Source organism: Rhinolophus hipposideros (assembly GCF_964194185.1).
Source record: "Rhinolophus hipposideros genome assembly, chromosome: 6".
In the NCBI taxonomy this organism is placed as follows: Eukaryota; Metazoa; Chordata; class Mammalia; order Chiroptera; family Rhinolophidae; genus Rhinolophus; species Rhinolophus hipposideros.
Genome location: NC_138052.1, coordinates 93,814,863 through 93,826,345, shown reverse-complemented (window position 1 = coordinate 93,826,345; position 11,483 = coordinate 93,814,863). Strand labels below are relative to the sequence as shown.

The window sequence follows — 11,483 nt, the reverse complement described above, 5'->3', positions numbered from 1 at the left end:
TTGCCTTCTGTATGTCCTTTTTAGAAAAATATCTCCTCAAGTCCTCTGCCCATTTTTTAATTGGGTTGTTTGTTTTTTTGGAGTTGAGTTGAGTAAGTTTTTTATAGATTTGTGATATTAATCCCTTATCAGATACATCATTGGCAAATATCTTTTATAGAGAACCCTAAAGACTCCACCAAGAAACTATTAGAACTAATAGATGAATTTAGTAAAGTAGCAGGATATAAAATTAATATTCGGAAATCAGTTGCATTTGTATATACCAATGATAAAAGATCAGAAGGAGAAATTAAAAAAACAATTCCATTTACAATTGCTCCAAAGACTATAAAATATCTGGGAATAAATCTAACCAAATATGTAAAAGATTTGTACTCAGAAAATTATACGACACTGAAGAAAGAAATGAAAGAAGACATAAATAGATGGAAACACATTCCATGTTCATGGATAGGAAGAATTAATATAGTTAAAATGTCCATACTGCCTAAGGCAATATACATATTCAATGCAATTCCTATCAAACTACCAATGACGTTTTTCACAGAAATAGAACATATAATCCTGAAATTTATATGGGACCATAAAAGACCCCGGATAGCCTCAGCAATCTTGAGAAATAAGAACAAAGTGGGAGGTATAACGATACCTGATTTCAAACTATACTACAAGGCTACAGTAATCAAAACAGCATGGTACTGGCATAAAAATAGACACATAGATCAATGGAACAGAATAGAGAGTCCAGAAGTAAATCCATGCCTATATGCCCATCTAATCTACGACAATGGAAGCAAGAATGTACGATGGGGTAAAGACAGTCTGTTCAATAAGTGCTGTTGGGAAACCTGGAGAGACAAATGCAAGAAAATGAAGCTGGACCACCTCCTCACACCATATACAAAAATAAATTCAAAATGGCTTAAAGACTTAAATGTAAGATCTGAAACCATAAAATATCTAGAAGAAAATATAGGAAGAAACTTCATGGACATTACCCGGAGTAAGATTTTCACTGATATATCCCCTCTCGCGAGGGAAGTAAGAGAAAAAATAAACATGTGGGATTACATCAAACTAAAAAGTTTTTTCACAGCAAAGGAAACCATCAATAAAACAAAAAGGGATCCTACTGAATGGAGGCAATACTTGTTAACTTTCTGATATAGCACTAGAGAAGGCCGATGTAAAGAAATCCAAAAATTTAAAATTTGAGAAATTTGATTTGGTATTCTTCTTTAGAGAAGAGTATCACTGTTTGCCTTTAAAACACACTTCTGTTTCCTGTGGAAGGGACTACGTCTGCAGTCTACTGTTCTCTGTGGGAGAAAATCGGTTATCTAGAAGTGAGTCACTCTGAGGTCCTAGGATACTATTTGCAGTGACACCCCTGTTGTGTTGTTATTTTCCTCTCTGGAGACCACAAGGCTTTTAGAACCCTTCCAGAATTTTTACTTGTGTGGCCTTGCTGCGTGATGAGGCGAAGTTGTTACATTTTCCTGATACAAGAAGATGAAAGGCAGAGTGACTTAATTGAAAGAAAAAGAGGTGCGGGGAGAGCCAGTTACCTGGTAAAATGCCTTGTGGTTCTGAAAGATGAGGCGCATGTCCCTTATGAACTCCTTCACTTGGGGGTACAACTTCATAATCAGCTTTTCCTTGATTTTGTTCAACCACATGGACTTTTTCAGTCTCCAAGATGGCTCTTTACTCTGTTGACAAAAGTGCCAAAGAGCAGGCTGTTAACATGGTTCCAAGTCGACCTTCTGTAGATGCTCCCTGCTGTGGTCTGAGTGTTTGTGTCCACCCCCGTCCCCCAACTCATGTGTATGTTGAAACTCTAACCTCCAATGTGACCATGTTAGGAGGTGGGGCCTTTGGGAAGTGATTAGGTCATGAGGGTGGAGTGCTCATGGTGGAATTAGTGACCTTCTTAAGGGGACCCCAGAGAGCTCTCTCCCTCTGTTTCCATCCTTGTGAGAACAAAGTTGGCAGTCTGCAACCTGGCAGAGGGCTGTCACCAGAATCTGACCATCCTGACACCCAGATCTCAGACTTCCAGCCTCCAGAACTGTGAGAAATAAATCTCTGTTGTTGAAGCCACACAGTCTGTGGTACTTTGTCATAGCAGCTTAAGCTGCTAAGGACTGATGAAATTGACAAAGACATCCTTCAACAGGGCAAAGATAATGGCCACTTGTACCCATTGGATTCATATCACAAATTGGATAAATGCCAGTTTGCGGTTGTGTTGCTGTTACTTACATAATATGGTTCCGAAGCAAAAAAGGGGCTTTGTGAACAGCAGTAGACCTTCAAGAGGAGGAACTCACATTTCTGAAACAGGTAGAGGAGATCTTAAGTGAAAAGCAACTTGGAGAGAGCGAGCGCTTAAGCACTCTCAGACAAAACATACAACTCCCACAAGTCCCAAACCTGTGGACTCTGAAACAAACACAGAGTGGGCATTTCCTTTGGAATGCAATTTTTTTGTGTTAGGTCATGTGATCAAAACACAGCAAGAGACAGCAGCTCGCCTTGGGTACCATTCCTCCAGCCCCCAGCAAGACTGTGCTTCTTCTCTCAACTAAATAGAAAGGAGGAGGCTTCAGGGTTCATACTTCAACTCACCAACTGCTCCTCAGACGTCATTGGCCTCTCCAGCACCTCAGACTCCTGGTGACATGGATGACTTTTTGGATAACTTTTCTGAATGGTCTTTATACAGCAGAAGATGCAATTCCATGGGTTTCTGAGAGGAAAGACGTAAAGTGAGCAAGGGCAGGTTCTCTGTGAACCAGCCACTGTTGTTACAGCTGCTGAAGTCCTCTGTTCAAGAATGACTAATGATTTCCACCTTGTATCCAACTTCTCTCTTCGAGGCGCTTCTGCACTAGAGCCCCATTTGGGCTCAATTAACAAAGGCACCGCTCCCATTAGTAGTGGTTTCAGGGTTGACAGTCTGTTGAGTGAGGTGCCATGGTGGGTGATGGACTCTCAGTCACCTCAAAACTTAGGGTTCCCCTGGGTGGAAGCCACTGTGAGCGTGGTAATGAGCCCTGTCTGCCAAAGTCAAGAATGGGAAATCAGTGCCGTAAGCACTGGGGCCTTAGGCCTTGATGAGCCATCAGGCCACAGGAAAAGTCAGGAAACCAGCTCCTGTCTCTCAACTTTGCTGAATAAGCACACAGCACAAGCCATAGGCATCCTCTTCTCTGGAATTGCCATATCTATACCCAGAATCTGTGCTGCGGAGACTTCTTAGAAAGAAATCTACCAACAGAGTGTCAGATATCTTCCATTTGTCCCTAGAGTCATTCTTCACCCCTATCTGGCAGGCTCTCGAGCTGGGAGGCTCTCAATAAGCTGGTTGATACCATGGTTCATCTTAGGGATGCCATTTAGCCTCTCTCCTGGGCCACCGTAGTGCTTGCTCAAGAGGCCCATTACAGATTAAGATGTTCAGCTTGCCAGTTATAAAAACAGTCACAGGGATGTGAAGTACAGCATGGAGAATATAGTCAATAATATTGCGATAACTATGTATGGTGTCAGATGAGTACTAGACTTATCAGGGTGATCACTTGCCAAGTTATGTGAATGTCTAATCACTGTTGTACACCTGAAACTAATATAATATTGTATGCCAACTGTAATTGAAAAAGAAAGAGGCCCATTACAAAGTACGCATGGTGCAGGAATGGGGACTATATGCATGTGGACTCAACCAAAAAGCAGATCCATCTTCTGCCTCTGTAAATTGCCCGACTGTAGAGGTTTACATTGAATCCCCAGGGTGGCACCAGCCCCTGGGAGGTACCTGAGAGCAGGTGGGTTGCATTAGATTCTTTCCATTATGGAGGGCAATGCTCTGTCCTCCTAGGGATACACACATTCCTAGTAGACATCATCCACTGCCTACAGCACTCACTTGTTACAAAATTGCCTCATCAATCTCCACGTTAGCCTGCATACCACCTCCTCTGACCAACGATACATTATATAGCAAAGGAAATGCAGCAGTGGGCTCACATCCTCAGAATTTATGGGTCTTATCATGACCCTGTGAGCCAGGGTCAGCTGACTTGAGAGCCTGCTGGAATGGCTTTCTGAAGGCTCATCACAGTCCCAGATTTGCCAGCTTTGTGATGTTTCCATGGCAGGTCGTCTATGCTATAAAGCGGCCGCTAATGTATGATGTCATCACCCCGTCAAAGTACCTGGGTCTGGGAACCAAGTGGGGGAAGTGGTGGTGACATTGCTTCCTATTACACCTAATAACCACATGAAGGGTTTCGTTTCCCATTAATCTACTGCTGCTGGCGCCGATAAGTAGTTCTGGATCATACTTCTGGATCCTGATACTGAAGGACCCTGCTCCCTCTTTATCAAGACACATAAAACCAGAGACAAACTTTTGCAGACTGAGTGTATGGTGGGAGGAGCTGTACCACAAGAAGGAAGGGCAAGAGGGGGCTGGGTCTCACTAACCTGTCAGCATCTATAGGCTGGATGTGGCATTTCTCATGAAAGGACCTCGGGCAATTGTCACAGCAGAACAGCTTTCCTCGTCCATGGCACACCTCACATTCATTTGAGTTTTGTGGCTAGAAGGGGAGATAAGGTAGACATCACTGGGATTAGTGAGACCCTGGAAGGGACTCGAGAACACACAGACTTTGCTTGTACCAAGGTGACACTAAATTTCTGCCCTCAAAATATTAAGGAATAACATTGAACAGAGATTTCAGAAGGCATTCTGGTCTGCAATGAAATTCAGGAGGAAGTGGCTGTGTGTTAGATCAGGAAAGTTTTCCTTATGAATACAGAGATTCTGACACAGAAAGGTGAGCAACAACAATAAAAGAAGGATGAATTAAAGATAATCTGAGCAATTTATTATTCTGTTGGCGAAATCTGGTTTAGGAATACAGTCTTATCTGGTTGTCTACGTTGCATCATTAAAATGGACTCATCAAAGATTGATTTATTGAGAATTTAGTATGATGGAATAAACTTCTGAGATGTCACTGCACCCCATTTTCTCAGCCATAAGTTCCCCATGAGTTGAAAGGCCTTGGAAGGAATTCCTGCACTATGGATTCTGTGCCTGGAGGACCCTTGGGCCTGTGACAGTACCCCTAGGTTGGAAAGATTCTGGGCACAGATGACCAGGTGGGTGCTAGGGAGGATGGAGCTCTTTGGCTCTGTTAGCCTGGGGAAGATGCCCCATGACTCAGCTTGGTATGTAAATGTGGAGGTGCCATCTCTGAATAGCCAGGGAGTGTGGTAATGGCAACCACTGGGCCCACGGATGACTTGGCGCTTTGTTCCATATGAGGACAATGGAGGAGCCCACAAAATTGATTGAGGTTGGATTTTCCACCAATCTTAATATGTGGGTCTTTCAGCCAGATTAATTTCATTTAGTGAAGTTAAAAATTTGACAGTGTTTTTGCATCTGAGTATTGTGGAATGAAAAAACACATATTAAAAATGATAGAATTTATAGGGGCAGACGGGTGGCTCAGTTGGTTAGAGCGCGAGCTCTGGGCAACGGGGCTGCAGGTTCGATTCCAACATGGGCCAGCGAGCTGCCCTCTGCAACTAGAATGAAGTCAATGAGCTGCCGCTCAGCTCCCGGGTGGCCAGATGGCTCAAGTGGTTGGAGCACGGGCTCGCAAGGGATGGTGGGCTGCGCCCCCTGCAACTAACAACGGCGACTGGACCTGGAGCTGAGCTGTGCCCTCCACAAGTAAGATTGAAAGGACAACAACTTGACTTGGAAGAGTCCCGGAAGTACACACTGTTCCCCAATAAAGTCCCAATAAAATATATATATATATATATTTAAAGATAGAATTTATAAACCAAAATAAGAATTGGTCAAGGAATGAGCCCATTGGTGGGCAAGGGAAATCACATTTTTTCTTTTTATGACAATTTATATGGCAATAACATGTGAATCCCTACATACTAACATTTCTATGCATGAGAGTTGTGTGTCTGTGATGGAGAATTGCCCAGAAAGATTTGGCTCCTCTCCTGGGACCACCTGAGCAGAAAGAGAGCAATTTGAGGAGAACTGTGTGGTGGGGAAAATTTTCATCCAATGGGTGACTGCTCTACACCCAGATGAAAATATTCTGTTCATACCATGGGTTAGAAGGAGGTGATTTATACCAAGTTCTATACGAGACAAGTTCAACATAGATGCTCTACTAGGAAGGCAAGATGAAAATAATGTTATATACAGGAGATACAACAAATATTTATTCTATTATCCAGGAGCAGAGACTTCTAGTTGTTTCTAAATCTGATTTCTTTCTCCTCTTTCATAGCATGAGCTATTTAGTGGGGTACATGAGTTTCCACAAAAGAGTTCATTTCCCTGTCTCCTCACAAGTAGTATTAATTCCTAGTCAGTGATGGAAAATGGGTGTTATTTGGCAGCTTCCGGGAACCTTCCATCCTGGAATAGAGGGTAGCTCTAAGCCAGTACAATAGACTGTGAAAACAGATGGCTTTGGTTTAAATACTGATTTTTCCACTCTCAGCCTTGTTGTTCCTTAATGTCTTCTCACATCAGCTCCTTCATGTTTAAAATGGGAGTATTGGCATGAATTTTCTCATAGTGTTGTTGCAAGTATTAAACAAGATAACACATGCAAAGTCCTAGTACAATGGCTGGCATATATTTAGTGCTTAGTCAGTGCAGTTATTATACTGTAAAGATACCGCTTCTGACTTTTGATGAATTTGATATTAAAAATATTTAAACAATGCCTTTAAAAGTGTTATAACAGTAATATTCTCACAAAGTCATGAAATAAAGAGGTAAGGTTATTCAAGCAAAAAGAAAAAAGAGGAATTCACATGCTCACGTGACAATCTAGGTACAAAATTGGGGACTGGTCTACCCAGTGACAGATAGTTGGGATGGTGGTGGGTGGTGAGCAAGTGGGAGGTGACAGGGAGCGCACCCTCTTCCTTCTAGAAATACTATGCTTTGTTTTGTGACACTCTACTCTTTTGGAATTTCTTCCTAACATTGGCCTTATTCTGTTCAGGTTCCTCACTTAGAACGTTGGAATTCCTTGGGGCCCTGTCCTACCTCCCCTGCTCCTTTCACTCTCCTGGTTGACCACGACTACTCTCATGACCACGCCCATCACATTTATCCCCAGACTTTAAGACCTGTGTCTCTGGTTTCTTTTCGAGCCTCCAAACATCCACAACCTACTTTCCATCATCTCCACTTAGATGTCTTTCATGGTGTCTAAAACCCATCCTGTCCCAACCCCATTCCTTATCTTCCTGTCTCAAATCTGCTCCCCCTTTAGTGCTCTCCTTCTCACCAAGCACCCCACCATTCACCCAGGAGCCTAGAAGTGAATATCCCCATTCAGATATCCAAATCCATCACCAGTCTTGCTGATCTCAATTTTTAAATATGTCGACTCACTCTCAGTGCTTCTGTGAGGTCTGCTGCTACAAGGATATTGAGCACCTAACATAACACTATCTTATTAGCCAAAGAAAAATGGCCTGCCGTCTGTGTTACAAATCGTAACAGTCAGAATATCATCCCTGGGCCCAATGAGCCCAGGTGAATTGGGATATATGCAATTAGTACATTTTCTTCATTTATAAATTCAATATAAGAAGAGACCCCAAAGTCACATATATGAGGAAATTCTAAGCTGCAAGATGTCTCTTGCCCACGTGCTCCCTTTCAGTAGGAAAACTTGTGCAATGGCCTGTTCGGGACATTCGTGGGCACATCCCCACATGGACCTGGGTTGTCCTGGCATGGGGCCATGTAACTATTTTTCCTTTTTGTCATAACAGATGAGATTCATGGATGCTGACCACTCTTTTTAGGCTGCTAGGTCAAGGTTCCTGAACCTTGGGCATCTGTGGAATGACTTGGCCTCCGTCTAGTAAGAACAGTGACTGCCTCAGCTTTTACCTCCAGCCCAGGGCAGAGAGGCCATAGACAGACCACCCAGTTTGATCCAAGGCATGATGACCTGAGAGGTGGCCATGTCACTGCCTGCCTCTCTGAGTGGCCTAGGACGCCCCACCCACCTCATTAGTTATGCTCCTATCTTAAACAATGAAGTCAGAGTGGGCTACAGGGGTGCTATAAAGGACCCACTTGCCCTGAGCGCATTTCTCTGCAGGACTCATGACAGAGTCCACACTGAGAACTCGCCAGCTTTGCGGGTCTGTTTCTTCCGGCTGGCACATAAAACCATCTTAGCTCTGCCTGCACCTTGGAATGGATGTTTGGGCTTTTCCTTTCCTTCCCTGCCGCCTCATTTAAAATACGGCTATCCTATCAGGTTTGCTCCTTGCTCCTAATCTGCAGGCTGGCCCTGCCCATTACCACCTCAAGTCTCAGCTCTAGAGACCTCAGCACTCCAGACCTCTGCTTCTGTGCTCACTGTTGAGGGGAAATGCAGCAATGGGAAGATTTCCACTGAACAAATGGAAAGGATGCTTTCACACTGAGGCACCCAACTCTAGAACCATCTACCTGGTATGAGTGATATGTCTGCTGTTTCCTGCTCATCACACACAGACACATGCTCTGACTGAGTGTGAGCGTGCTTCAGGGAAATGCGACAATGACACAGATAATGTACTGAGGGAAAAGGCCGGGATTGTTCTGGGGTTACAGGTAGGAGTTAATACTTACATAAGGATCAATAAAGTCATCACTGTAAAACTCTGGTATTGTCTATAGAAAAGAGAGAAAGATTGAGTGACAACATTAATATGAGTTTTCATTAACCACACAGTGGAGCAGAATTCTTTATGTAAAGAATCGATGCCACAGTTCTCCCTGTGTTTCACATCTGCTTTTATGGGTCTAGATATCTAACCGGAGAATTTTAAAAACCATTAAACTACGTGTCGGTGATAGTTTGGCCCAAAGCAAGTTCTGTTCTCTGGCTCTCAGACCCAGGGCAGGCTTTTGTGATGTCATGTAGGGAGGGAGTATGGCGTTGGTTTCTGCAGATGGAGTTGGAGCTGCAATGCGAGAACCAGGCTGAGGACTCATCACCCACAGTCCCTAGTGACCACAGGGCCCAGATTTCTGGATGCCATGCAAGTGTCCCTGTGAACTTCGTCACCTTCTGCAGCTCTCCTGGGGCACAGCCCTAAAGATAAAATGGGTAAAATGTTACAGTGCTGCATCTCTTCTTCCTGAAGGTAAGCACCTCTCCACTTTCTCCTGAATCCCAAGTACTTGCATTGACCTTGGGTATCTATGAGTGATCTGGCCTCCTTCTAGTCTGGAACAATGATTGCCTCAGCTTTTACCTCTAGACCAAGCGGAGACGCCACAGACAAACAACCCTGTGTGATCCAAGACATAATGATTGGGAGATGGCCATGTCATTGCTTGCCTCTCTGAGGGGCTTAGGACCCCTACCTCACTCCATTCATTATTCTCCCATGTTATACAATAAAGTTGAAATAATCATTTAGGTTTGTTGTTTTGGCCTTCTTGCCATTGGCCAAACATATCACTGGGCTCTGAGTAGTTGCTCCAATTATATGCTTAATGGATATATAAGTGCATGAACAAATGAATACTGTTGTCACTTGGAACAACAAGTGGAGGTTTCTCATCAGCCAGTAAATGATCAGCGTGGAGTTTTATCTCTTACTATGTTGGAACACTTCAGTCATTACTAGTGGGTTTAATAGGAAATTTATGAGCAAGGAAGCTGCCAACAGCACCACCTGCCATTTGGTGCTAAGAGTGACACAAGTGCTGCCATGAGTGGCCGGCGGCCAGCGTGAGTGGCTGGCAGCCATTGCAAGCGGCTGGCAGCTGAGAGCTTCTGTGAGCTGCTGTGAGCAGCCGACCACCTCAGCTGGGGGGAGCACAGGCTCATAATACCACCATGGGCCAGGGAACTGTGTCCTACACAACTAGACTGAGAAACAATGGGGGGGAGGTGGTAGAAGGGGGGAAAACAAAAAGAGTGACATAAGTGACAGAAGCCAAGGGACTGGAGAAGGCAGAGAGCCTCTGGGAAAACCCTCCGAGAAGTGAGGTGGTCAGACCTTAAGAGCTGTAAGCCCAGAGGGAACCAAAAGAGGATACCTGTGATTAGGGATGAGAAACGGCCAACTCAATTGATTAACCAGATTGAGTTACTCTTGACTTCCTAGGACTGGGTAGAGATGTTTGGTCTTAATAGATCAAATAATGTCTCTTTCTCCAGAAAACCCAGTGAATACATAACCTATACTGAATTTCTCGCATAAATTCAGTGGAGCATGTAGCCCCAGAAACCAACTTTGTGAAGACTGCAACTTTCTGGTGTGGCAGAGATAGTCCAGGTCATCTCTGTCAAAGGTAAGGAAAATGGCAGCTCTTCCCTCTCCTTTCTTCACCTCACGGGTTCTCTCTCACACCCAGTCTTGGAGAAACTATGGAAGGCATCAACTCTCACTGCTTTCTTTAGAATTCACACAGCATGACAACCAGTGGTCGATGAACTCCATGCACTACTTCAAAGGAAAGAGAATTCATTTTCATAGATGGAACTGAAGTCTGCAAAGCCCCTTGGGTGGAGACAAAGGGCCTCTCGACAAAGGAAAAGATTTTCCAGGTCCGCAGCCTCCCTCTCAGGATGCACCTGCCTCCCAATCACTCTATTCTCTAAGTGTCATCTCCATAAAGGAAATAAAATTTCCCTTGAAGACAGATCTCTTGGAGAAGGACTTCATGTGAATGTGTGCATGTGAGGGAGAGGAAATATACAAAAGAAGGGGAGAGAATGTGATTTTGGTTTTTTGCTGCAGCAGGTGACATATGGCTATATATCCATTCCAATGGGGAGTTCTCTCCTACATTCAGTCAGCTAGAGTGACCATGGGACATTTCTGGGGAAACTTTTGCTTTATTCTTATTTCATTAAAGCTCAAACCCAGAAAAACCAAGGAAAAAATAGTGTTGCAAAGATAATAGTCATTAAGTGCAGTGTTTTGTGCCTTTCAAAATCATGCAATTCCAACTCAAGCCCCATCTTTTATGTTCAATTTTAAGACATTATGGCATTCTATTTTTAAAAAAATCTCAAATACACACACACACACACACACACACACACACACAGATACATTTTAATTTTTATTGGGGAATATTAGGGAACAGTGTGTTTTTCCAGGACCCATCAGCTCCAAGTGAAGACATTGTTTTCAATCTAGTGGTTGAGGGCACAGCTCACTGGCCCATGTGGGAATCGAACCAGCAACCTTGGTGTTATGAGCACTGTGCTCTAACCTACTGAGCCAACCAGCCGCTTCGTCTTATCTTTTTCTAAAATAAACATACAGTGTCAGTTCTGTCTTATTATCTATTTAAAGGATTATTCTCACCTCTATCTCAAATATTTTCATGCTCAAAGAAGTCCTGGCCTTCCATACTGTGATGTTTGAAAGCAGCAACTTTA

General features: G+C 43.6%; 1 protein-coding gene across 7 annotated transcripts in view; it reads right to left on the bottom strand.

The window, feature by feature from the left end:
• SP100 (SP100 nuclear antigen) overlaps positions 1-11,483 on the bottom strand; it is a 77,070-nt gene that overhangs the window by 1,679 nt on the left and 63,908 nt on the right. For 6 of the 7 annotated variants that reach the window (XM_081052128.1, XM_081052129.1, XM_081052131.1 and 3 more), the window contains 5 exons: positions 8,708-8,749; positions 4,495-4,610; positions 2,635-2,755; positions 2,269-2,340; positions 1,572-1,715 (listed from right to left, as the gene is read on the bottom strand). In XM_081052128.1, the coding sequence (XP_080908254.1) occupies positions 1,572-1,715; positions 2,269-2,340; positions 2,635-2,755; positions 4,495-4,610; positions 8,708-8,749 (495 nt within the window). Of the gene's footprint in view, positions 1-1,571; positions 1,716-2,268; positions 2,341-2,634; positions 2,756-4,494; positions 4,611-8,707; positions 8,750-9,146; positions 9,174-11,483 lie in introns of all 7 variants that reach the window. The other variant, XM_081052127.1, reaches the window with a different exon arrangement.